The sequence below is a fragment of the Neomonachus schauinslandi genome, chromosome 5, assembly GCF_002201575.2.
Source record: "Neomonachus schauinslandi chromosome 5, ASM220157v2, whole genome shotgun sequence".
NCBI lineage: Eukaryota > Metazoa > Chordata > Mammalia > Carnivora > Phocidae > Neomonachus > Neomonachus schauinslandi.
Window position 1 is genome coordinate 60592000 of NC_058407.1, and position 27336 is coordinate 60619335.

At 50.6% G+C, this 27336-nt stretch overlaps 2 protein-coding genes across 3 annotated transcripts; both read right to left on the bottom strand.

Moving 5' to 3' along the window:
• Nucleotides 1-11077: 11077 nt before the first annotated feature.
• Nucleotides 11078-20477, bottom strand: SOAT2 (sterol O-acyltransferase 2). The gene is made up of 15 exons (XM_021686764.1): nt 20351-20477; nt 19845-19900; nt 19215-19351; nt 18813-18872; nt 18386-18493; nt 16429-16705; nt 15943-16012; nt 15258-15342; nt 15121-15166; nt 14782-14911; nt 13507-13604; nt 12980-13078; nt 12333-12468; nt 11706-11851; nt 11078-11507 (listed from the first exon to the last, which is right to left on the bottom strand). Exons 1-15 carry the CDS (start codon nt 20424-20426, stop codon nt 11457-11459), a joined length of 1575 nt encoding a protein of 524 aa, XP_021542439.1. The 5' UTR covers nt 20427-20477; the 3' UTR covers nt 11078-11456.
• Nucleotides 20478-21643: 1166 nt separating this feature from the next.
• Nucleotides 21644-25389, bottom strand: IGFBP6 (insulin like growth factor binding protein 6). 2 transcript variants are annotated; one of them, XM_044914832.1, is made up of 4 exons: nt 24975-25389; nt 22828-22964; nt 22522-22641; nt 21644-21990 (listed from the first exon to the last, which is right to left on the bottom strand). In XM_044914832.1, exons 1-4 carry the CDS (start codon nt 25303-25305, stop codon nt 21868-21870), a joined length of 711 nt encoding a protein of 236 aa, XP_044770767.1. In that variant the 5' UTR covers nt 25306-25389; the 3' UTR covers nt 21644-21867. The 2 variants fall into 2 exon arrangements, with proteins under 2 accessions (XP_044770767.1, XP_021542436.1); XM_021686761.2 differs by having other exon boundaries at nt 22828-22967; nt 24975-25388.
• Nucleotides 25390-27336: the final 1947 nt, after the last annotated feature.

Consider the following 27336-nt stretch of genomic DNA (forward strand, 5'->3'; position numbering starts at 1 on the left):
TATAAGAGGAGCTTTATTATAGTAATTGGTTCACCTGGTTATGAAGGTTGCCATCTGCAAGCTGGAGGGCCAGGGAAGCCCTGGTATAACTCATTCTGAGTCCAAAGGCCTGAGAACCGGGGAGCCGCTGGTATAACTCCTAGCAAGAGGTCAAAGACCCAAGAACCAGGAGCTCTGATGTCTGAGGACAGGAAAAGACAGATATTCCAGCTCAAGAAGAGAATTTGCCCTTCCCTTGCCTTTCTGTTCCATTTGGGCCCTTAAAAGATTGGTTGATGCCTGCCCACATTGCTGAGAGAGGATCTCTCTACTCAGCCTACCAAATCAAATGCTAATCTCTTCTAGAACACTCTCACAGACACACCCAGAAATAATGTTCTACCCCCTATCTGGGCATCCCTTAGCCTAGTCAGATTGGAACATAAAATGAACCATCATATTCATCAACTGATGAATGAGTAAATAGAATGTGGGATATCCATACAATGGAATGTTCTTTGACCACACAAATGGATGATGAACTGCTATATGCTACAAAATGGTTTAACTTTGAAAACTGTATGCTAAAAAAAAAGAAGCTAATCTCAGAAGACCATATATGGTATGTTTCCATTTATTTGAAATATCCAGATTAGAAAGTAGATTTGTGGCTGCCCAAAGCAGGAGATTTAGAGGGGAATGGAAAGTGATTTCTAATGGGTACAAGGTTTTGGGGGGGCAGTGATGAAAATGTACTAAAATAAATTGTGGTAATGGTTACACAAATCTGTGAACATATTAAGACCATTGACTTGTACCCTTTAAGTGGGTGAATGGAATGGTATAAGAATTATATTTGAATAATCCTGAAGTATATATCTTTGAATAAAGCTGATAAACTATGTATGTATACATCTGTCCTTCTAAGATCAGGAACAAGACAGAGAGGTCCATACTCACTCCTTCTGTTTAACACTGTACTTGAAGTTCTAGCTAGGTAATAAGGCAAGGGAAAAAAAGACCTAAAAATTAGAAAGGAAAAAGTAAAATTGTTTTTATTTGCAGGTGAAATGATCATCTATGTAGCAAATTCTAATGAGCCTACGAAAATGCTACTAGAACTAGTTTAGCAAGGTTGCAAGATACAAGATCAATATACAAAAATTAATTTTATTTCTGTACACCAGCAACAAGCTATTGGAAGTGGAAATTAAAAGACAATATCATTGGGACGCCTGGGTGGCTCAGTCGGTTAAGCGTCTGCCTTCAGCTCAGGTCATGATCCCAGGGTCCTGGGATCGAGTCCCGCATCGGGCTCCTTGTTCCACGGGGAGCCTGCTTCTCCCTCTGCCTCTGCCTCTCTCTCTCTATCTCTCATGAATAAATAAATAAAATCTTAAAAAAAAAAAAAGACAATATCATTTACAGTATCATCAAAAAAGAAGAGAATTATGTAAGGACAACTCTGATGAAAGATGTGCAAATCCCATACACTGAAAACTAAAAAACATTGGTAAGAGAAATTAAATAAGACTTAAATGGAGAGATATACAATGTTTATTGCTGAAAGGCCTAGTATTGCTGAGACGTTAATTCTTCCCAAACTTATTTATAGAGTCAGTGTAATCTCAATAGAAATCCCAGCATGGTTTTTGTAGAAATTACAGTTGATTCTAAAATGCATGTGGAAATGCAAGTGATCTGGGATAGCCAAAACCAACTTTATTTTTTTAAAAAGATTTTATTAATCCACTTGAGAGAGAGAGCGCGCTCGAGAGAGAGCAAGCACAAATAGGGGAGGGGTAGAAGGAGAGGGAGGAGGCTCCGTGCTGAACAGGGAGCCCTATGCAGGGCTCAATTCCAGGACCCTGGGATCACAACCTGAGCCGAAGGCAGACGCTTAACTGACCAAGCCACCCAGGCCCCCCCAAAAACAACTTTAAAAAAGAAAAAATGTGGGGGCACCTGGGTGGCTCGCTCAGTTAAGCATCTGACTCTTGATTTCTGCTCAGGTCATGATCTCAGAGTTGTGGGATCAAGTCCCAGGTCTAGCCCTATGAGGGGCTCTGCACTCAGTGGGGAGTCTGCTTGAAGATTCTCTCCCTCTGCCCCTCCCCCCACTCACACACGGGTGTGTGCTCTCTCTATCTCTCTAAAATAAATAAATATTTTTTTAAAAAGATTTTATTTATTCATTTATTTGAGAGAGAGAGAGAGATGAGTGGGCGGGAGGGGCGGAGGGAGAAGGAGAAGCAGGCTTCCCACTGAGCAGGGAGCCCGATGCGGCACTGGATCCCAGGACCCTGGGATCATGACCCTAGCCAAAGGCAAACACCTAACCAACTGAGCCACCCAGGTGCCCCTAAAATAAATAAATCTTAAAAAAAAAAAAAGTGTGTGCGACACAGGTATCAGCATAAATTTACATATTTAAATGTTGCATCATTTACATATCTTAAAACAGTGATGAATAAAATAGAATGAGAATTATAGCATAAATTACATGATATAAATTAAAAAGGTAAAGTCCAACACCGTATTTTTCAAGAATACATATAGATTTGTCATGTACTAGAGTGGATCCCTAGGTGAAAAAGGAGACGACAGGAAGGCATGGGCACGGGTAACCCATACCAAACTATGAAGAGACATCTTTGTAGACACATGATTAACACAAAAGTGAAAGGAGGTGACAAAACAGTCACAATGAGCAGACACTTTTTCCAGAAGTTTGGTTACAGTAGGAAGCTGAGAAGTGGGACGGCTTGATGAGAATGTGGGATGCGTCGCGTGCTAATGGGAACATCTGATAGAGAGGAGAAAGGAGGGGGCAGTGCCTCGAACTCATAAAAGGATTGCTTGTGTTTGGTAGTGTTTGAGGTGGTGAGACAGGAGAGAATCGCCCATGATGCGAGGAAGGCCTATGCCTGCAGCTCGTGGGATGGACTTGGAGTGGGGGAAATCTAGAGTGTGTGTTTTGGGTGGATCTATAGAGTTGGAGATGGATGGTGGGAAAAGAGAAGAAATGAAGTTTTTCGGGACATGTGGGTGGCTCTGTCTGTTAAGTGTCTCCTTTCAGCTCAGATCACGATCCCAGGGTGCTGGGATTGAGTCCCTCATTGGGGGAGCAAGGAGCCTGCTTCGCCTCTGCTTGTCCCTCCCCCTGCTTGTGTGTGTGCGCGCACTCTCTCTCTCTTTCTGACAAATAAATAAATAAAATCTTAAAAAAAGAAATGAAGTTGTTCTTTTAGAGAGTGGGAAGGGAGTCCTCCAGATGAATAGGATCATTGGACATTGCTGAAATGCCCATTTGAGTTCTGTGTTTCAGAAGTGTGGAGTGTGTGTTATAGGAGGGGTGCTCCAAACAGCAGCGCGAGGGGGGCCTAATATGGGAGGGAGAAACTCCAACTAGTGGAGTATGAGATGTTATGAGGGCTGCAGACCACTGGGCCAGCACAGATTAGGAAGGGGACCACAGAAGAGGGGAGTGGGTGTTATATGGGGATCCCAGGACAAGCAAGGAGATTTGGAGAAAAGACCAGACAAATCAAAGGGGTGAAGGGAAGGTGTTTGAGGCAGAGGATGGGCACAGAGTTTGAGGGGCACAGGTAGGGCAGCAGCGAAGAGACCCCAGACAGGAAGACAAGGTGGTTCCTAGCCCAGGAGGAGAGCCGTGCTGGGTGGGACAATGGCCCAGAGTCCTCCCTGCCTCACCTGCAGACCCCCACTCCAGGTGCTACGTCCCCACTGACATCCTGGAGGGAGAGCTGGTGGGGCCCTGCTGCCACCCTCTGGGTACCAGGGGAAAACAAGGTACCACGAAGGGTCCTGAGCCTGTGCAAAGGAAAGGCTTTCTGGTCTGACCCACCTCTACTCCACTTCGGTTCAGCCCGAAGGTGTTCTGCTCTGGGCACGTTTGGCCTTCGGCCACTGCCCGCTTCTCAGACCAGGGGTCAGGGCGGTGAAGCACTTGAGAGGGCTTTGGTGGACGAGGAGGCCTGGATGGAGCCTCAAGACTATGAATAAGTTGAAGAACCCAAGGTAAAATGAGGAGATAATACCTCCCTGACATGGGATTAATTTCCTTACCGTAAAAAAGCTATAATTTTGAGGAAGAAGAAGGACGGCTCGGTTTGACAACTAATGCAGTGGTTGCTAGACCAGCAGCATCAGCGTTTCTTGGGAATTCTCAGGCCATGCCCTAGAGGTAATGAATCAGAAACTCCCGGGGTGGGGCTCAACTGCTCCTAGCAAGCCCTGGAGGTGATTCTAGTGCGTGCTCAAGTTTGACAGTCACTGTTCTAAGGGAATTTCCACTCCCAACACTTGCCTCTCCTTAACCATAGTGCTGCTGGAGCCAGGGGCTGGGTGTGCAAGTGAGGGCTTGAACTTGGAGTTAGTAAGGGGAAGGCCTAATGAGGAGACCTGGTGAGGAGCTTCCTCATTCTCACCATGTAGGAGTTTGGAGACCAGCTTTGGAGAGCCCCTGAGCAGAGGTCAGGACCATGGGGGATCCTGAAAGAACATGACTCAGATGACCCTGGCTTTACAGGGATGAGGTCATTATAGCTGTTTTTCCTGCATACCAGACAGCAACAGGAACCACTGAAGAGTTATAAGACAACTTAAGAAAATATTAGGAGCACTTAAAGAGATTCAAGTGGTGTACCAAAAAATACTTCCTGGAACTAAAGAAACGTTATTTCAACAACAACAACAACAAATTAGTATATGCATCGAAAGAGAAAAGTCTGGTCGCTGCTGAGACTGAAATTAGTGGCTTGGAAGAACAAGTGGAAAACATATTTCAAAGCATGGAGCAAAGAATACAAAGAGATGGAAACAACGAGGCAAATATGAGACTTGGGAGAATAGATCCAGTAGTCCTAACATTTAAATGTATTAGCTCCAAAAGAACGAAAAGGCATAGACGGAAGAGAGGTAATAATTTAAAAATAGAAGAATACTTCAGTGACTTGAAAGAAAGAGCTCAGCTTTGCCGACTGAAAGGGCACAGGAAGACACAAAAAAGGAAAGAAAAGAAAAGGCAGACATCTCAGCATGAAACTCTGAATTTCAAGATTAAAGAAAAACATTTTCAAGTTTCTAGACAGAAAGAGCAAGTTCTGTACAAAGGGAAAAGCACCAAATTGACCCAGGACTCTTCATCTGCGGCACTGGCAGCTAAACGTGGGGACAGTGAGAGAAAGGGACCAGCTGCCCAGGGACCTCATCCCCAGCTGGGAAAGCTTTCACCTGTCAGAGCAAAAGAAAGGTATTTAGAGCTATAAAGAGTATCTCAAGCTCCTATCTGACCTGAGGAAAATACTCAAGAGAAAACTCCGCTAGGGAATAGAGAAGTCAAGGTAGAGGAAGACAAGGGGGAGGAAAAACCTGCAGTGAGCGGGACACTTGGCCAAATATCAAGCTGTTAAATGCTCATGGAGCTGGACAGACAATTATATCTAGGACCCTAAGTACTGTGCTCTCTCAGCCACACCCAGGGATGGGACGCAGAGTAGGAGAGATCAGTCAAAGTATTCTGAAGGTCTCTCTTACCGGGGTAGAAGTGGCAGTAAAATAAAACATCTTAATGGAAGAAATAATTGGTATATTTATTTTTTATTTTTTTAAAAGATTTTATTTATTTATTTGAGAGAGAGAGAGAATGAGAGAGAGAGAGAGCGTGAGGGGGGCAGGGTCAGAGGGAGAAGCAGACTCCCCGCGGAGCAGGGAGCCCGATGCGGGACTCGATCCTGGGACTCCAGGATCATGACCTGAGCCAACGGCAGTCGCCTAACCAACTGAGCCACCCAGGCGCCTGGTATATTTATTTTTTTTAAGTTTTTATTTATTTGAGAGACAGAGGGAGAGCAGGAGCAGGGGGAGCAGCAGAGGGAGAAGCAGACTCCCCACCGAGCAGGGAACCCGATGCGGGGCTCGATGCGGGGCTCGATACAGGGCTCGATCCCAGGACCCCGAGATCAAGACCTGAGCTGAAAGCAGATGCTTAACCAACTGAGCCACCCAGGCGCCCCATAATTGGTTTTTAAAAAAATGATGGTAAAGAAGTAGGTATTGGATTATCAATAATCCAATAGGAAGGAAGGTAGGTAACTATCAAGGGATTGGAAGAGTGTTGTTTCCCTTCCAAAACAACAAGGGAGTAGGAGAAATGGAGAATAGCAGCAACTTGCTCTGGGATGATGAAAGCACATACGATACAATGTAAGATACAACACATAACACAGTGAAACCAAATGTGCCATTCATTCCATTTTGGGAATCATAAGTAATTCAAAAGAAGACAAAATCAGTTGATTCGCATATACAAAAATCAGTTGATTTCAAAGTGTTAGCAATGAACAATCAGAAATTGAAATTAAGAAAACAATAGCATTAAAACATGAAATACTGAGAGACAAATCTGACAAAAGATGTGCAAATTCTGCGTGCTTAAAACTATGAAATGTTGCTGTGATAAACTAGAGAAGACCTAAATAAGGGGAGAGACTTACAGGCTAACGGGTGCCAAGACTCCATTTTAAGATGTCAGTTCAATACAAATCGATGTACAGATTCAAGGTGCAATCCCCAATCAAAATCCCAGCGGACTTCTCTCTCTCTCTCTCTTTTTTTTTTGATATTCACAAGCTGGTTCTGAAATTTATATGGCAGTTCAAAAGAACTCAAATAGCGAAAACAACTTTGAAAAAGAATAAGGTTGGAAGACTGAAACTACATGTTTCAAGACTTATTATAAAGTTGCTGTAATCAAGACAGTATGGTGTTGGTATAAAGAAAGACCAAAACAAAAAATCAATGGAGCAGAAAGAAAGTTCAGAAATAGAGCTACAGTTGCAAAGACAATTCAGTGGAGAAAAGGTAGCCTTTTCAACAAATGGTACAAGAACAATTGGATACACACACACACAAATGAAACTTAACATATACTTCACATTATATACAAAACTTAGCTCAAAATAAATCACATAGCTGAATATAAAACAAAAATCTATAAAACTTCTAGAATAAAACATAGAAGAACATCTTTGTGACCTCAAGTTAGGCAAAGATTTTTTAGATACCACACCAAAACTATGAAAAGGGGGGAAAAAAAACCTGATCAATTGGATTTAATTAAAATTAAAATCCTCTGCTCTGTGAAAGAAACTGTTAAGGATACAAAAAGGACAAGCCACAGACTGGGAGAAAATATTTGTAGATCAATCACCTATCTGTTAAAGGACTTGTATCCAGAATACATAAAGAACTCTCAAAATGCAGTAATAAAAACCCAACAACCCAGTTTAAAAAGGAGCAAAAGGTTTGAACAGACACTTTGCCAAAGAATATATACTGTTGATAAATAAGCACATGAAAAGACACTTAGCCTCATTAGTCATTATAGAAACAGAAAGGAAAACCAAAGTGAGATACTACTATGGCTAAAATGCAAAAGACTGACCATACCAAGTGTTGACAAGGATGAGGAACAACTGGAACTTTCATAAACCGCTGGTAGGAATGTATAATGGTGCAACCACCTTGAAAAGTTAGATACACCTACCATGTGATTCAGACATTCTACTCCTAGGTATTTACCCCCCCAAAATGAAAGCCCATATTCACACAGACTTTTACCTAAGTGTTCCAGCAGCTTCATTGTAATGGCTTCATTTGAAAACAACACAAATGTTCCTGGACAGGTAAATAGATAAACTAATTGTGTTACAACAGACTACTCCTCAGTAATAAAAAGCAATAAATGTAATAACATGAATGAATCTAAAAGTAACTATGCTGAAAGAAAGAAGCTGGAGAGAAAAGAATACATACCATATATTCCGCTTGTGTAAAATTCTAGAAACTCAAACTAATCTAACATGACAAAAAGTAGATCAGTGATGGCCTGGGGATGGTTGGATGGGGGTGGGGACGGACACAGGGGAGAGATTATGAATGGACATGAGGAAACTTTTAGAGGTGATTGATATATTCATTATATTGATTGTGGTGATGGTTTTACATGTGTATATCTATTCAAATTTTATCAAAAGATACACTTTAAATATGTGCAGTTTATATATTTCAATTATATATCAATAAAACTATGAAATTTATTATTCAATAACTAGGTTATATATAAACTTATATTGTCAGGTCCATTTTCTTGTTTTTTGAGATTTATTTATTTATTTTAGGGAGGGAGAGAGAGAGAGCACGAGTGGGAGGGGTAAAAGGAAAGGGAGAGAGAGAATCCAAAGCAGACCCCCAGCTGAGCGCAGAGCCCAACTCGGGGCTGGATCCCACAACCCTTAGATCATGACATGAGCTGAAACCAAGAGTCAGATGCTTAACTGACTGCACCATTCAGGCACCCCTGTCAAGTCCATTTTCTAAAGGAATGATCACAGTTATTTCTATGATCTTGCAAATAATCAGTATGCACCCTTGTTGCATGACAAGCATCAATCCTGAGGTCTAAGTTATCCAAACTCTTTAAGCTTGTTGATATAAACATCAGCGATCACCTGCTCTTTTATTCTCTCAAGGCCACAAGGAAGAGGCCAACAGCTATTAAAAAATTAAAAAAGGATCAAGGCTCTTAAACTTCATATGAAGAACATATGCCCAAGAATAGCAAAGAAAAAATATGAAAAAGAAAATTAGCAAAGGGGGATTCACCATAACCAGTTATCGAACATCCTCTAAAGCGACTGTAACTAAACATTATGGTACTGATCAGTGGATCTAATATAGAATCCTTTAATAGATGTCAATATATTTGAGAATATTTTTAGGTAAAGAACTTCTATAATGGTGGATACATGTCATTACAAATTTGTCCAAATCCATTGAGGGCTTTATGATAAATGAAATTAATCAGATAGAGAAAGATACTGAATGTTTTCACTTATATATGGAATCTAAAAAAGCCAAATCATAGAAGTAGAGAATAGATTGGTGATTGCCAGGGGCTGAGGGGGAGGGAAATGGGAAGATGTTGGTCGAGGGGTATAAACTCCCAGCTACAAGAGGAATGTGTTCTAGGGGTCTAATGTACAGCATGTGACTATACTTAATACTGTGTTATATATTTGAAAGTTAAGAGAGAAAATCTTAAATGTTATCAACACACACACACACACACATAATTCTGTTAGAGGATGGAGGTATTCACCAACTTTTTGTGGTAATTATTTTGCAACATATACATATATCAACTCATCATATGGTATGCCTTAAACTACATATTTTAATAATATCTTAATAAAGCTAGAAAAAACTAGAAAAACAAAAATAATAAGTTTGTCCAAATCCATAGAATGTACAACACCAAGAGGGAATACTAAACTACCGACTGTGGCTGATAACGATGTGTCAGTGTAGGTTCATCAATTGTAACAATTATACCACTCTGGCGGGGGATGCTGAGAATGGGAGAGGCTATGCATGTGTGGGGGCAGGAGGTATATGGAGAATCTCTGTATCTTTGATCATTTTTGCTGTGAACCTAAAACTGGTCTTAAAAATAAACAAACAAAAATTGTTGGTACATATAGGAAAATATATTCAAGTTTTAAAGCAGTGATCATAATGCAAAATGAAGACAATAGACATAATTTTCTGCTTATCAGATTGGCAAAAATAAATAAGTTGACAAAACCCCGTATGGGCAAGGGGGTTGGGAAATGGGCGATATCATACAATTTAAATTCACTTAAACTTTCCAGAGGGAAGTTTGGCGATGTATACAAAATTTAGAGTAACACCTCCCAATGTTCCAGTAATTCTGCTTCTAGAAAATTCCTACAGGAAAATGCACAAAGATGTGTATATATACACGAGGAAGTTCATCATAGAATTGTTTATAAGAACAAAATACTGGAAACAATTGAAATGTATGTAATTAGTTAAATAAATTCTGGTATATACATGCAATGTAATACCATGCAGTAATTAAAAGTGATGAAATAGATCTATACTATTGACATGAAAAGATATCCATACATACTGTTAACATGTAAAAAAAAAAAATTACTGGGTGCTTGGATTGCTCAGTTGGTTGAGCGTCTGCCTTTGGCTCAGGTCATGATCCCAGGGTCCTGGGATTGAGTCCTGCATCGTCCCAGCTCAGCGGGGAGCCTGCTTCTCCCTCTGCCCCTCCCCCTGTTGTGCACACGCTCTCTCTCTCAAAAATAAATAAACAAAATAATTTTTAAAAAGATTCTTATAAAAAAAAGAAGCACCTATCCCTTTCTTAGGGACGCTGGTTTGTTTGGTCCTCTGTCCCCTGGGGCTAAGTTCCCTAAAAGTTTACTGATCTAGATGTCTTCCCAGCACCAGGTGAGGTGAGGACCTGTGTAAGGAGGACAGAAACAATCCTCTCCTTAGAGTGACACACAGTCTGGTTTCTGGAATGGGGCTGAACACGAATATTTTGACCTTCTGAACCCGTACAATCAGGACACTCTTCATTTTAAGGTCCACTTTATAGCAGTGGAAACTGAGGCTCAGGAAGTTAAGATAATTGCTTCAGGTCTGTACAAGCATTTCCTCTCCTGGGTCTGTGGAGGGAGAGGAGGCCTGCTGTGGGCCCTCCCCAAATGTGCCAGGGGTTGCTGGGAGCAGAAGGATTAAGGCGTGTGGAAATGTGAGCTGAAGAAGGAATAGAGGTGGAAGGGAAGGTGAGGTTGGGTTTCGGGGAGGGGATGGCATCAAAAAGGCAATGGATGTCATCCAAGACCCTCAGCCCCTCCCACCACACAGTCTCGCCTCTGCGGACACAGATCTTTAGGCCTGCCTGTCAAAAGTGGGCATTCGGGCGCCTGGGTGGCTCAGTTGGTTAAGCGACTGCCTTCGGCTCAGGTCATGATCCTGGAGTCCCGGGATCGAGTCCCGCATCGGGCTCCCTGCTCGGCGGGGAGCCTGCTTCTCCCTCTGACCCTCCCCCCTCTCATGTGCTCTCTGTCTCTCTCATTCTCTCTGTCTCAAATAAATAAATAAAATCTTTAAAAAAAAAAGTGGGCATTCAACACATAATGAATGAAGGAATAAACAAATGAATGCATAAAAAGAGACACAGTTTATTATTGTATTGGAAGCAGTACAAAGAGCGAGCCAAACCCTTTTCATACCTTGGCAGCCTCAGCTTCTCTAGGTCACCCTGCATTACCAGATCTATGAGATCCTTCAAGTCTTCCCAAGTCTGGACAGTCATGAGGTAGGAGGGGGCTCTGTGCCCAATCTAGGAGGTTGGCGGCTCAAGAGCCACCACCATTCTGAGTCTGTGCTCAGCTGCCCTCCAGGTCCATAGATCGCAGTCCCTGGAGTTACCTGGTGGGGTCATGCCTGCCAGGCCCCCTTGACTTGGAGCTAGATCTGGGAGTGCAGGGAGAGGCACCCCAGTCCCGGGCTTTGCAGGCAGAGAAGAACTTAGTGGTATCATCTGGGCAGTGAGGGTGCTCTGATCTCTAGGTGTGGCAGGACCAAGATCGAGGTGTCACCAGCCCCCAGAAGGTTGTCTGTGCCAGAGAGAGGTGAACTGTGCATGAGTTCCCTCCTGTGCCCACCCTACACATCCAAGACATGGAAGCCCCCAAACCAGGCCCTGGCCCCTGACCAAACGGCTGTTGAATTGGACAACAAAAGAGGACTGGCTGTTGGGGAGGGGAGGTGTGTCCTTCTGGACGGGGAGCTGAGTGAGGGTCACGGTCCCTTACCTGGGGTAGGGGGCAGTGTCGCCGGGCATACCATTCCTGGCAGTACAGGCTGACCTGGATGCCTTGGCCCAGAAAGAGCATGGTCCACATTAGCACATTCCAGGCTGGGCCTGTGTGCCGGTCATGCATCATGAAGTTCATCAGCCCTGATGCAGGAGGAAAGGTTGTTACTCCAATTCCAGATACCTCGTCTCCCTGGCTGCCCTCCCATCCCACGGCACTGGGGAGAGATGGAACAGGAAGGCACCGTTGGGCAAGATCTTGAACCCAGCTCCAGCAACCGTAGAGGTCTCAAGGGGCTCATGTGAAAGCAGGATTCCTCAGTTTATACATCAATATCCTGGATCTTATACTAAACCTTCCAGCCTCATGCCACTTCTCCCTTTTGTCTCCCTCTATGTGTGCCCTGCTCAGATGCTCCTCTCCAGCCAGAAATCTTCTAGATCCCCCAAGAAACCCCCTGCTTCCTCCCTCCCTGTTCCCAAGTTCCTTCCCACCCCAACTTTCATGCCTCCCCCCAGAAGGGTGTGTGGCCTCCCCTGTCAGTCTGGAGTCTCCAGGAGCAGGACTCCAGGCCTCCTCCCTCTGGAGGCTCCCCCTCCCGTGGCACACGGAGGCCCAGCTCACCTCCAATTACAAAGAAGAGTATCAGCATGACAGGGTAGAAGAATCCCAGGACAAAGCAGAAGATGTACTCATGGACCACAGCAGAAACCAGGAACACACCCAGCATGGCGGCCCCTCGGGCCCGGCCACCAAGGAGCTGGCAAGGGTGGGGGGAGGAGGGTGGAATGAGTCTCTCCAAGACTCCTCCACAAAGAGCCCCCTCCTTAAGGAAGCCAGGAGAGTGTATGGTACAATGGAAAGAATATGGGATTTGGGGTCTGAAGGGCTGATACATCTTATTTAAGAGCATTTTATTAGCTCTTACATGCAATCTTTAAAAGGGGATATAATAATACTTACTTCTCAGGGTTACTGTGCAGGTTATGTATGTGAAAAGTCTTGGTAACTGAGAGTTGCTATATGCATGCTCCTTAGAAGGCTAAGGAGGGGAGAAATGCTCTGTGGCGGGGTGGAGTTAAGGAGAAGGAAGGAAGGAACTTAGATCCTAAGGAGGATTTTCTGCCCAATGGGTTGGGTAGAAGGGGGTAGATGGAAGTCAAGGGGGCCCCTAGGTCTGGAAAAGGTGGGTGGTGCAGACGGAGGGAAGGAGAATGTCCTGGAGAGGCTCCATTAACTGTGGGAGCTGAGGGGGTCTGCCAAGCCCGTACCCACAGCCCATCTTGATAGACGTAACTGTACAGCCAGTCGTGGACCACCACGTTCCAAGTGCGGTAGTAGTTGGAGAAGGACGTCGAGTTCCACCAGTCCTGGGAAAGAGTGGGGTCAGGGTTGGGGGAAGGAGGTGAGCATCAGGGTCCTGACTTTTCCCAGGCCCCAGCTGCTCCTCCCTGCTTCCTGCACCCTGGCCCAGTGGTCCACAGGGGGCTTGCCCCTGGCTGAAGAAAGACAGCAGGCACTCTCCCAGCTGCCTCTTCAGGACCTGGCGCCCTGCCCTCCCTCCTTCGCCCCCTCTCAGGAGAAGATGATTCCAAAGTACCATGCCCATGAAAGCAGGTAGCCCTGGCTAGTCAGGAGGTGGAGGGGTGGCATTAGAACGGCATCCAGTGGAGCACGTTTCTCATGTGGGAGACTGACAGCACAGAGGAGGTGACACCCCATGGAGCCACCATCCTCCCCAGATCACTCCCCAGCCCTCCCTGCATCCAGCTCCCAAGTGACCAGGTCCAGGCCCCACCCGGTAGAACATTCTGTCTCCAAATCGGAGCATCTCTGCGAAGGCGTTGAGCCAGCAGTGGAGGAAGGCAAAGAAGATGAGCAGCAGCATGAAGATGCCTGGTGAGTGGGGACAAGGGTTGCAGGTCAGACTGGCCCACCTGGATCCCCTGGGAAGCTCTGAGGGGCCCTCATCAGCAACCAGGGCCCCAACTCCTACCAACCATTTATTAGTCACTCACTAACTCATGCATTCATTAACCCATCCATCTGCTCATGAACCCCATGCCAGATGTTGGGGATGCACAGATGAATCTCAAAGCTCCTGACCGTCAGGAGTTCACAGAGAAGAGAGAGACAGACAGAGGCAGAGACAGGGACAGAGACATGTCCAACCACGCATCAAGGTCAAATGTGCTGGGAGCTAAGCATGATGGCCATTGATGTGCTTGGGAGTGCAGAGCAAGGGGTGAGTCATGGTGATTGATGGCTAAAACTGAAAGGCTTCCTAGAGGAGGAGGCATCTCAGTCATAGGCCTCCAAAAAGGGACAGGATTTCATGGCTGGAAAATGGGGAAAGGGCAGTCCAAGCTGAGGGACCAGTATGAGCAAAGGCCCGGAGGCATGAAAGTGCCATGTCTTTCAAGGAACAGGTGGAGCTTGTGGCAGGATGAGAAGATGGGAGGGGCTGCCTGGGAAGGGACCTTGAATGCCAGTCCAAGGGGTCAAATCGTATCTGGAGAGGCCAGCAATGCAGAGTCTCTGGAGTTTTTTTGTTTTTTGTTTTTTGTTTTAAAGATTTTATTTGTTTATTTGACACAGAGAGAGACACTGCGAGAGCAGGAACACAAGCAGGGGGGTGGGAGAGGGAGAAGGAGGCCCGCCGAGCAGGCAGCCCGATGTGGGGCTTGATCCCAGGACCCTGGGATCATGACCTGAGCCGAAGGCAGACGCTTAACGACTGAGCCACCCAGGCGCCCGTCACTGGAGTTTTTGAAGCAGGATGGGTAATGATTAACCTGGAGGAGGGACGTTTGTCTGGGCAGCAGTGTCAGGGGCAGGCAGGAGAGGAAAGATTGAAGGGGTAAGGAGACAGGTGAGGAGGCCAATGTGGAAAGAGAGAGTGGAGTGGTCATCTGAAGTGAGCAATGATGGGAGGGGCCGCATGTGGGAGAGGTTCCGGAGCAGGAGGTGTTGAACCTGACTGAAGGGAAAGAGTGAGGGGAGGCAGGAGTCCCCTACTAGGAAACCTGCCCCCGGGTGCAGCCCCCTCCAGCCCTTCCTTCGGTGGGCATACCTGGCAATGTGGCATGCATGATAGAGAGCACCAGAGCCCGACTACTGAAGGGCTCCCGGCTCATGTTGGCAAAGACAGGGACGCAGAGGCGGCTCAGGATGAAACAGGCATACAGCACGCAGCCCAGGGCCTGGGGGGTGCGGGAGGGGTGGGGGACACATCACTTTGAGAGGGGTCACGAGCAGCTGCCCCTTGGCTCTGGAATTGGATTCTGGCCCAGCCCCTGCCTCCTCTTACCTTAGCACCACCCTCTGACCTCCTCCCCAGGCCTCCCCCACCTCACTCCCAGAAATGCCCCCTTGGCCACCACGAGTCCGCCCTTCTACCCCATCTTCTGACCTGGGCAAAGTTCTTGGCCACATAATTCCACCTGACGTTGGGTGTCCTGCAGCAGCAATGGGGATAATAGAAAGGAAAATAAAATGGCAGGGTCCCTGATGGGCCGGGGCATTTGAGAAAGAGGTGCAGGGTCTTACCTGGGGTAAGTCTTCCTGTAGATTAGTGTGGGGCAAAAGAGGAAGTAGAGGTAGCTGGAGAAACTGGGGGCCTGCGTGCCCTCACCTGGGGAGGAGGGAGAGGGCTCCATCAGTGAAGGGGGATGGGAGAGAGGGCGGGGGAGGGGTGGACGCTGGGGTAGGGCTGGGACTGGTGGGTGGAGGGCTGGCTAGGACAGGGGTTCGGGGGATGGGTGAGGGGCTGGATACTGGGTCTGGAGGTGTGGTGGGGAAGTGAGACTACTAAGGAGCTGAAGCTGCTCTTTGACACCCTTCTTTTGCTTCTGTTCCAGGCACCCTACTTTCTGGGACAGGACCTGCTTAGTCAGCGTTTCCTTTGGCACTCACAAGTTCCACCACACATTCTCTCTCTCCTTCTGTTCTGACTTCCCAATATAAGGCTCTCATACCCTGGGTCTTTCCAGGCTAGGCCTGGAAATTGGAAAGTACCAGAAGTCCTGGGTAACAGAGATGCCATATCTCAGAGGTGGGACCTGAGAATGCCTAATGACTAAGGCCCACAGAGTCCAGTTGGAGGCCAGAGTTCTGCCCTGGGGGCAACACAGGCTCAGGAAGCCACAGATTTTATAAGCATCCTGCAACTGCTGACTTCACTCAAAACAGCCAAAAGGCCCAAGTTCACAGCAGGGCCGACCCAAGGCCTCACCTACTCTGGCACAAAGGGTTCCAGGCACAGCCTCTCTCAAGAAGGAGTAGCTCTTCATCAGGAGCCTGACCTGAGATGGAATGGAAAGGAGGTTAAGTTGCTGTGTGGCTTTGAGCAAATCACTTAACATCTCTGTGCGCTCTTTTACGAAAGAGAGGCAGGCAGATTGCAAAATGTGTACGGTCAAAGCCCATACTTTATCTTTTTGTCGGGTAGTCTTATAGCTTAACAAGCAGCTGCTGGGATGAGTCAAGGGTAAAGGGGTACAGGAAGGGCCAGGGCGGGGCCTCCAGCCAGCCAACCCCGGTGACTCCTTGCAAAGTCCGATTACATTTGCATGGCAGCAAATTTCCTTGGAGCCGGCTGGTGCGCTCAAATCCTTGGCGCCGGACCCCGCCCCTAGGAACTAGCTCCGCCCCTACCAATACTGTAGTACAAGTGCCCTCCCCCAGAGGAGCCCCGCCCCCACCTCGTCTCGCCCATCACCTGCTCGAAGACTAGGACACTGCGCGACGCGGGCGGGAGCTGATACTTCAGTGCCACGTGGACCGGGAGGACGCAGACGACGGCGGTGTGGGCGACCAGCAGCACGCAGCCTAGGGCCACCCCCAGCATCCAGGCCCCTCCAGCCCGGGGCCACGCCCACAGCTGCAGGGCCTGGTAGGGCACCAGCAGAGTGGACAGGAACATGGGGACCCATGTCATCAGCGCCAAGGGCAGCTGTCCAAAGCTGAAGATCAGTAGATCAAACTCCAGCATCAGCCTTGGAGTGGAGAGGGAGAAACAAAGGAGACAAATGTGTGGCCCATCCTTGTCCCCTCCCTCGGCAGTCAGAGCTCTTGGAAGATAAACTGAGGTATCTTGTGAAGGTTACTAGGGCCCCATATCTGAAGGTTTTCAAGATGGCAAGTCTGTTGTCCCGAACTTCTAGCACAGGGTGTTGCCCGAAAAGACTCAATCATGTCATGGGGTGGGTTTGCCTACAAATGACCTTTAGAGCCCTCTGAATCTTATGATGTTGCAGGAGGGCTCAGAACTTTGTATGCCATGGGTATTAAAATATGAGGTATTCAGAGTTTAGCCTTGATTTCCGTTAGTTGTGTTCTTTTGGAGTAGCTGTAGCTGTACACGGAGTTAGTGGAAAGCAGGTCACGGGCTGTTTTATTTGCTTATGTTTAGAGTGTATGGTTTGTAACGGGGAAAAATGGGAAACCACCTAAATGTCCATGAGGAAAGGACCAAAAGCTGGCATGTCCCAACTGCAGTCGTTAAGAACAGTGGGCTGACATGGAATAAATCTCTTAGATAGGAAGAGAAGTTGTCAAGGAGTAAAACCAGAACAATAAGTACAGTAAGTATCTTATTTATGTAAAGCCTCACAACAGATACTTTCTTTGTTCTTTTTTAAAGATTCTATTTATTCATTTGACAGAGAGAGACACAGCGTGAGAGGGAACACAAGCAGGGGGAGTGGGAGAGGGAGAAGCAGGCTCCCCGCAGAGCAGGGAGCCCGATGCGGGACTCGATCCCAGGACCCTGGGATCACGACCTGAGCCGAAGGCAGTCGTCTAACCAACTGAGCCACCCAGGCGCCCAGATACTTTCTTTGTTCTTATATACATGTGGATGCGAACGCATGGAAAATGCTCTGGAGGGAAACTCTCAAAACTGTTAAAACTGTTACCTCTGATAGAGGTCTGGGGTTGGCGGAGTGGTCAGGAGGAACTGTCACTTTTACGTGTATTTGAACTTTTTACTGACATTTGATCCTTCTACTACTCACATAATTAACAACAATTTTACCAGAAGGAAATACTGTTGCTGAACCCACAGATCCTTGGTCCTCTTTTTACTGCTTCCTAAGCTGTACTTAGGGTGAGGTAGGGGCGGTGCAAATACAGACCCGCCCCCCGCAAGATCTATAGCCCTCTGAGACTCATCCCCAGAGTCAGGGGTGCTCTGGGCGGATGCCTGTGGGCTTGTCTGGGTTCCCCACAAGACTGGGAGTGCCTCACAGACAGGGATGGGGCCTGGCCCTCATCTCTGGCCCCCAGGGTGGGTACTTGGGAGGTGCTCAATGGAGGTTGCTTGGATTGAGCAATGCTGACTTGGGAGGGAGTGTGAGCGAGTGGTGCGGTGTGAAGCGTGCCTGTGTGCTCACGTGTATCTGCCTCAGGGCAGGGTTCCTACTGAGGAGTATTTGAGCGGAGGAGAGAGTGTCCCCAGAGTGGCTGACCTGGGAGGTCAGACCAAGGGCCATCCAAGGCTGTGGAAAGAAGGAGTCTAAGTGTGTTTTAGGTGGGAAGGTTGTTGGAAGCAATGGTGATGTGTGTCCAATAATCAAAGGACCAAAGTTGGGGGGGAGCTGTGCAACGGCAAATGGAACACTGGGGACCTAGGGGGTCTGATCTGTGTGCCTATCCCGGGCCAGAGGGGGGCCTACCTGCCCTCGTCAATGAAGTCGATGGCCAGGGTGCTGATGATGAAGACACACAGGCCGGCGATGAACATGTGGTAGATGGTGCGGAAATGCTGCACCTCCATCAGTTCGCTGCAGGGACAGGGGCCCGAAGGTCAGTGTGGGAGGGTCCTCAAGTTCATGGGGACCAGCTCAGGCATGATACACATGTGGGGTGAGAACTAGAGATTGGGAACTTGCAGCTAAGGGCTGGGACATGGCTGGGACTTATCTTGGTGGCCTTTCTTCCACGATCATGCCCAGGGCAAATGGGGAAGATGAGCTTTAGAAACCCTCTCCAAGTCTTCCCTCCAAACACCTAGAACCCGAGGATTAGAAATGAGGGGTCCTGGACCCCCCCAGCCAAAGCTCTTTCTTTTCCTCCCATCCCCTGTCCTTGATGTGGACTTACTCAAGCAGGGACTTTCGGATGATGAAAATTTTCCGTTTCCCCAGGGATGACTCCCGGGCCCTGAATGAAGACAGTTGTTCTGGGTCAGGACCCAAAGGAAGAAGGCACTGGGCAGAGAGCAGAGCCTTGCAGAAGGTGAATACTTGGGAGCCAAGGGCAGTAGTAGAGGAAGGTCAGGGTGAGGGCCCGAGGGCAGGACCAGGTGCAAGGTCAGGACCAGGGCAGAACAAGGCCCAGAGGTGGAGGTCAGGGTCAGAGGCAATAAGGGGAAAAGAGAGAAGGTTGAAGTCGGGGTCATGCCCACACCGGCAAAGGATGCTTGAGATGATATTTAGGGCTCATAACCCTCACGGTAGAGGAGCCTGCGACAGGAGCCCAGCCCCCCGCTCCTCAGACGCTCACTTGCTCGAGGAATCTGGAGGAATGGAGGGCACAGGTCCACCTTGTGGTGGGTAGGATTGTACGGCCTCCCACATGGCCCGATCCAGCAGCTCCCTCAGCGGTCCCTGAGCTCGTTCCAGAAGCTGTGTCTTCACAGCCTATAGGACAAAGCAGGTCAGGCCCGCTGTCTCCATCCGGACAGCCATCCTCTCATTCACCATGTATTTGCTGAGCTTCTTTCTCTGTGTGTCGGGCCCATCGCTAGGTGCCAGGAAAGGCACGGCTCCGGCGCAGGGGTTCCCCCCAAGTTTATTTCTCTCTGGCTTCCCAGGGCAGCAGTGAGGACCAAGGAAAGCCACTTGCAGGGCCAGGGTCTGGATGTCGACCACCTTGTCATCTCTGACCCTACTCTCTTCTCCTTCTCCCCAGCCTTCCCTCTCCTGACCTTTAGTCCCACCAACAGAAGACTGTTCACTGGCTGACTTTTGGCCCCTGCCCTGCTGACCTGTATTTCAAACCCCTCCATCTTCACCCTTAGCTCTCACCTGATCTGAGGGGTTTGAGCCCAAGAACAAATTGTCTTTACAATGTCCTCGTCCCTACAGCCCTCCACTCCAAGACCTGTCCATCTTGACCTCTGACCTCCCTCACCTCCATATGTCGGGTCCATTGCACCAAGTCCACGTCTCCGTCCTTCTTGGTGTTTCCTAGGAGGCGGGGTCAAAGGGCACACCCAAGGGGGAGGAGTTAAGGTTCTGCCGCCTGGGACAGACCCAGAAGCATCCTCTGTCCAGGAAGTGCTTTCTGTCAGCTCAGCAGCCTCCCCGCCCCCAGCCAGTGGAGTATCTGGTATCACAGTGGGGCGATCAGAAGGGGAAGTTACTTTTGCAGGGGGTGAAGCGGCCACCGGGAGCCTGATGACATTGCCTGGGAAACGGGAAGCTACTCCATTCACCCTCAGGGGTGAAAGAGTCCACAAGATAGGGCAAGGCCCCAGCTCTGAATATCTTTCCACTTGCCTCTGCCGGCTGGGCAGTGAGGGGCAGAGGTGGCGGCCGCCTTCCCTCACTTCCCAAAACAACAGGAGCCCCCTCTCAACAACACGTCCCCACCTCCAGCCCGTGCTGAGCTCTCTGCGCCCCCAGAGGGTGGTTCACCTTCTCCCGAGGGTCGCTCTTCTTGCTCTCCTCTCGGCCCTTCTCCCCTCCGCAGTCGGGCCGCCTTTGGCTCCATGGTGTGAGTCCTGACTGGGCAGCAGGCGGCTGTGGAGTGCTCCCTCCCTTCCCTCCTTGCCGCCTGCCCAGCTCTTATCTCACTCAGCTCATTAGACAGGTCCAAAGACTAAAGTCCTCTCAGGAGGAGGGAACCTCCAGGAGCACAATAGGTCATCTGGTCCAGAGGCTAACACTTCTCAGCTACAGGCCTGGCTCTGCTGCCTGTCCCCGGGATGGTTGCCACCCCCTCAACGGCCCAACCCACCACCCAGATGTCCAGCTGAGTGAGCCACCCCTCCCACAGGAACAGTGGCTCTGCACCCCTGCGTGTCGTGGGGAGGAGGACTTTGCTTCTCTGAGGCTTATCGCCTAGCACGACTCCCCTGGCCATCTCCTTCCCATCAGCCTGAAGGATCTTCCGGTACCAGCGCACTCAGCTCCCTTAGACCATGCCATAAGGTGTGTCGTGTGCATGTGAGTCGTGTTCTGATGGGGTTGGCGCCTGTGACAAAGGCCGTGCTGTGGCCCCTCCAGGAAGTGCTGGGTGCCAGGGCCCCTGGGCCGCAGCTCTGCCCGACACCTGCTGGGGTTAGCGTGTGGGCAGAAAGGAGGCTAAACAAACCCTTATTCCGGGCCTAGGGGACGCCAGGCATTGTCACGGCTGGAAGAACAAGATTTAAATCCTCATTCGCCAGCTGTGTAACTTCAGGCAAGTGACCCAAATGTTTTAAACCACAGTTTCCTCCTCTGGAAAACAGGGGCAAAAGTCCCTACCTCACAAGGTTATTGTAAGCACAAAATGAGGTAGGCCACAGAGAAGCACACACTCCAGGGTCTGGCCCGTGGGAGGGGCTCGATAAGTAAGACTTTCCTTCCCTTTTTAGTAGGATGTAACAGAAAGGTAAGTGATTTGAGAGTTCCTCTTTATTGGTTCCTCCTGGGGATTAACTATTAATCCTTCCTCTCCCCTGTCCCGTTGTGTCCAAATATTAGTGTTAGAAACAAGGTCACAAACTGAGACAAAGGCCTTGACCCCCACGTCTCCCCTGCTCCCACTCCCTGGTGGGTAGTGGGGTGAGGCTCGAGGGCTGGAAACCTCTACCAGTGGCTGTCTCCCGCATTCCCAGTGCAGGAAAGGAGAGCTGCAGGGGGGGAGCGGGGGGCAGAAGGTGGGAGACAGAAGGTGGGAGAGAGAAGGGCTCCATAAATGTGAGAGTTAGAGACACAGAGACGTAGGTCAGAGACCCCCAACACAGCTTTATTCACATCCCAAGCCCACACTAACAATCTCTCCATGTGTGGGGTCCCAGGGGGCGAGGGGGACAGTGGGGTAGCGCCTGAAGGTGGAGTGTGGGGCTCAGGGCTCCTGAGTTACTCATCACTCAACAAATGACCCAAGATGACAGCCCCAGGCTCCTTCCAGTGGCCCAGCAGCGCCCCCCCCCACACCGCCCCCAGGCTTAGCCACTGCTCCCAGTGGGGCAGGAAGAGCTTCCATCGCCATCGGGGGACCCCGGCAGGGGCTGGCCCATCCGATCCACACACCAGCAGGGACCTCGGCGCTGCCCCTGGGAGGAGCGGCACTAGGGAGAGAGGCACAGGGATCAGAGGGGCTGCCCTGAGGGCAGGAGGGACCTGAGGGCCCGAAGGGGCTGAGTCTGAGTATGCAGGAACATCTGAGAGCTCTCAGGACGCGGAGGCTCCCTGGGCTCCCTTCTCTTGCTCCTCTCTTCTCCACCCACTAAACTGGGCCTGTTCTTCCAGGCCTGAACCATGGTTCTCAAAGCGTGGTTCCCAAACCAGCCACGGCAGCAGCCCTAGGGACTGCGTTAGAAATGCAAATTCTCAGACTCTGGGGGGAGGGCTCAGCCACCTGTGTGTTCACAGCCCCTAGGTGACCCGTGAGCCACCTCCCAGATGGGAGCCCCAGAGTTAGGCGTTCCTGGGTTAGGCCGTCTGACTCCTCTACTACAGCGTGTGGGTCTTCTCTGGGTTTGTGTGGGCTCTAAAGTGGGGGGGTCTTAAAGGCAGGGGCAGTGTCTTCTTTATGCCCTCTGTAAGCTCACCCCATCCCTGGTAGGACCAAGGGGAAGAGAGGAGAGGAGGGGCCTCACCTGCCGCTTCCGGTAGAAGCCCCGATGGTCACAATTAGGCACGTAGAGGGTGTGAGCCCCCCGATACACCTCGGTCTGTAGTTGCTGTAGCACTGAGTCCAGATGTTTGCGGCACGGGCCCTGGGAGAAGGGGGAGCAGGCAGCTCAGAACTGTCCCAGCCTAGCTCCACTGTCCAGCCCCCAGTGCCCCCAGCCAGGCTCCCAGGACGCGCACGTGGGAGACCACTCCAAGCCCAAGGGGACAGCCTCAGATGGGAGTGTCCAGGGCTCCCCACCCCTCCTGCTCTCTGCCAGTCGCGAACGCACCATCTCCGTGTCTTGGACACCCCCAGGATTGGGTCGGCCCAGAGTGGTAGAGGCCCCTGGATTCCTCTGTTGGTCTCTGCGGTTCGCGTCCTGTGGACGAGTGGTTCCTGCTTGGGGTTTGCTCTCCTTAGGATTCTCTCCTACAGCCACAAGAAGAATGGGGGAGGAAGAGTCCAGAAATCAGAAGTCAAAGACCAGAACCAAATGGAAGAGAGCCTTGCTCAACCTGACTCCCCGAAGTGGGAGGAAGAGAAGAGCTTTCCAAGTAGTGGAAATGAGGATGGTTAGAACTTGTTTCCTCCTGTACCTTCTTCTGGCCTCAGTTTCTCTCTCTGACAAAGAATGATATTACCTTTCCTGACAATATCTCCAGACTAGTCTTAAGTCTTATAAGGCAGAAGCATTTTGGAAAGGAAACATCCAGGACAAATAAAAATATATAGGGAGGCCTTGGGCTTGGGGGTGAAAAGACCTGGCTGTTCCCCCAGATGCCAGAAGGGGGTGCACCAAGCCAGGCAGATGAGGCAGAAGAACAAGGGATGTGGGACGGGGTTAGCAGGGACCCAAGTGGAATGTGTGTCCCCGGTGTGACCCTGCTGCGACTCAGCCCATCCCTCCCAGGCTTTAGACATAGTTACTTCTGGGGCACTGCAGTGGGGGCTTTTCCCTTCTGGTCTCCGATAGCTCAGCCCAGCTCAACCCCAGTGGTCCCAGGAACAGTATGATTCAGCCCTTTACGGGGACAGGCAGAGGGCAGGTTGCAAAGATGCAGGGAATGAGGGGCTTCTAACCTGCAGGCTGTTCTTGGCTCTGGAGAAAGTGTCATACATGGTGTCTAGGGGGCCTGGGGAAAGCTCAGGATGGGAGGGGGTGAGGAAATAAATCAGGACCAGGATGTCAGGGTAAGGAAAATGCAGGGAGGGGAGTATGCACTGCTTGGAATTTGCCCCAGCTGTAAAATTAGATATTACGGCCCCAAAGGGATCATCTGTTCCTTTTCATGCCCGAAGACAAGCTCTGCTCAAGTCCCCAATCCTCAAGCCTAGACAGTTGCTCCCACCTGCCTACTACCCGCAACCCAAGAGCCATTCCCTCTGCCATCCTGACTCTGATCCTTCTTCCTCCACCCTTCTCAGAACATGCCCCTCATTCCCTCCATTTAGCACCCTACCACGACCATGCTCCCACTACCTCCTCTGACCCACCTAGACAACCCTTTCTATGAGGACCCCTAGCAGCCCGGACCCAGGCATTTGGACTGAAAGAAACTCCAAGTTAACTTCCCATCCCCTCCCATGGAAGAAACCAGGAGCTCAGATGCCCGGGACGGGGCAGGGGGCGGGGGGGGGGGGACGGGACTGCTTTCATTTCCTGCCCTCCTTATGTCCTTGCTGCCCCCCATCTTTTGGATTCTGACTCACTTCTGTCCCACCCACCTAATGACTCAGTCTTCTATTTTCCTCCCTGGGGTAGGGTGGGGTAGGGTGGGTGGAGGGTGAGCAGCTTTATATCATAACCCTGATTTGGCAGATTCCTTCTTTTCCCACCTCTGTCCCCTTCTCTTGAGGCCCCTAGAGCCTGCCCTCTGACTCTAGTCTAGTCTGAAACAATTCTGGGTTTGGGGAGTCTTCTGTTTTAGACCCCATGTTCAGGTGCTTTGGGCACCCTGATATTAAGGGGAGAAGGGGGGCTATTTCTCAGTGTGTGCAGGATTTGAGAGTCTGGGTTCCCTTCCCTCCTTCTCCCAATGGAAACTGGGAACAACATCTGGGTCCTTTCCCCAGCTCCGGGGGTTCGAGGAAAGGAGCTGGGATGCTGTGGCATGGCCCTAAACCCCTCCATGCTCACCTTTCCCTTCAAGAGAAAATAAATGGGGGGAGGAAGGTTAAGAGCTCAGACATTTCCCTGCGTTGTCTCCAGGGCCTGTAGCCGCACCCCAACCTTCTAGCTGCTTCCCGCCCTTGCCCCTTCACCCTCCAAACGTGCCCCCCCCCCCCCCCAGGGTTAGGAAAAAGAAGCATCACTGACAGAACCCAGAGGCTTGCAGGGCTGCCCGCGCCCGGCTCTGCGGGACCCTGCTCTCCAGGACCCTGCCCGCTGCTGTGCGGGACTCACGTGGGCGGGGCAGGGGCGGGGCGCGGACTCACCCGGGGGCCCCCGCGCCCGGCGGCAGCGGCCGCGGCCCAGCAGCAGCGCCCGCAAAGGCGCCTCGTCTTCCTCGGGCGGGTGGCACTGCAGTCCTGGGAGGCAGTTAGGGGTGTAGACCCCGCACTGCTGCCCCTCCCTCCTGAGGCAGCCCCCAGCTTCCGTGCAGGCCTCGGTCGGCGGCCCCCCATCCTCCTCCTCCACGCAAGCCCCTGGACAACCCGCCTGCACCCCCTGCCCGCAGCCTGGGCACCGTGCCAAGGCGGCTCCTGAGCGGGCAGCGAGCAGCAGGGTTAGCAGCAGCAGGGGCCGCAGCAGCCCGTAGGGGGTCATGGTCAGGATTTTTTGTCCCGTCCACTCCTCCCAGAGCAGTCTTAGCGCAGCTGCTGCCCGCCGCCGCCCCTCTGCCTTAAGTAGCCGCCGGTCAGGGGCCGGGCCCTTTAAGTGCCAGGTGAAGGGGGGTGGGGGAGAAGGCAGGGGCATTCCCTAAACTGGGTGGGACTGGAGAGGCTCCCCCCCACCTGGGTCCTCCCCACTTTTCTCTCCCCCCTCCCTTCCCAGTTTCTGTTTACTTCCCAAATGACTCTGATTTTTCTTGCTTTGTTCCCGGGACTCTCGGCTGGAATTTGGGAGCTGGACAGCTGGCTGGAGGCACTAGAGGGTGGGGAGGGGTGGAAGAAGGAGAGGACGGGAGTTGGGATGAAGCGAAAAACCTGGAATCCCGTCCATGTGTATGTGTGGGGGATGAAGGGGCGCAGGGACTCTCGTGGGGAGTGAGGGGCCTGCTGTCTGAAAGGGAGGGGGAGGGAGGGGCTGTGGGAGTCACAAGAGAGATGTATGCAAAGGGAAAGAGAAAAGGCCCGGGATGCTGGATAATGGGGATTTGGGAAAACCCACTGCTGATGGGAGAAAGTAGCCCAAGGGAGAGGAGAGGAAGAGCAAGCTTTGAGATGTTACTGTGGGAAAACGGGGGTCAGGGGGCCAGACTGGGTGAAGGTGGAAGAAGGGGTTGAGGGGAGCAAGGGCAGAGGTGGGGAGAGGGTGGGAAGGCGAACCTTGAATGTATAGGCTTTACCCCTAGGATTGTGGTGGGGCCACCGGAGTATCCCAGATGGCCCCTGTGTGCAAGGGTGAGAATAGCTGAACACCTGGCAGGTAGGGACAGGGTAGTGGTGAGGGACTGGCCTGTTGAAATTATGGAGGTGGAGGGGGGTGGGGCAAAAGTTAGACGAACCCATACTCTGGGTGCTCTTGGCAACAGTGGACAGAGAACAGACACCCCTCCACCCCGCCTTCTGTCCTTCATCCAGGTTAGCCTCCATTCCTTTCCTGTCTTAGAATCTGCCCCTTCACCCAATGGTATCACCCATTGGGTTGTCTGGATTCATCAGGTTTTGCTTTGTCCAGAGGGTGGTAGACTGGGACTGGGACGGGTCTGGGTATTTCTGCCAGCTGGGCAGCCTTCACTGCACTGGTCTGTCTACCACCCCCCCCAACCGCCCACCTCCCCTCTCCAGGGCAGTGCCCCACCCATCCCCAGCCCTCCTAGCTGAGCCTGCCTTCCTAGAGGCAAGAGGCCGGAAGAAGGACCGCTCCTCTTGGCAGCTCACACCGGCCCTGCTCAGGATTACGCAACAAGAGCCATCTCATTCTTTCCTAAAACAAGGGCTCTGGGCAATGACTAAGTTTAAATTCTGGGCCCCCAAGCACTAATGTCAGCAAGGGCTTCCTGAACTTTTAGGTAAATACAAAAAAAGAACTTCACTCCCAGCACCGCTCCACCCCCTGCCCTGGCTACCCTGGGACCCTAGAACATGAATTTGGGGAGCAGGGTCTTGCGACCCACTGAGGCAGATTGGACAGGCTGGGAGGAGGGGAGTTGGGGGACTGGGAGGGGGCAGCTCTCCTCCACTCTGCGGAGACTCTGTGACCTCCTGCTCCAAGCTCTGACCCCAGGGTGGAGAGCTCTGTCCTGTCCCCAAACCCTTATCACTGTGCATGGGCTCCAGCTTGTTGCTCCTGCATCAAACAGGAAGGCCGAGGGAAGTTGGGGATGAGGAAGAGCTGGATGTGCTCCCTGCAGGATCCCAGTGCGGCTTTGTAAATGTTCATGCTTCTCCGTTGTAGGTTATATTACAGGAAAGCCCGGTATTTGGGTCGCCTCTCCCATCCACCACTCCTTCTCAGTCCTCCCTTCTCAAACTCCCCGTACCCCTCCCACACCACCACCACCCCTACAACAGATTTGCCCTGGTTACTGCTCCCACCTGCCCAGCTTCCCCCTCCCTGCAGCATGAGCTGGGCCACCCAGTCCAGGACCCCCACCACACCGGCACCACACTGACCTTTCCCCCACCCCTCCAG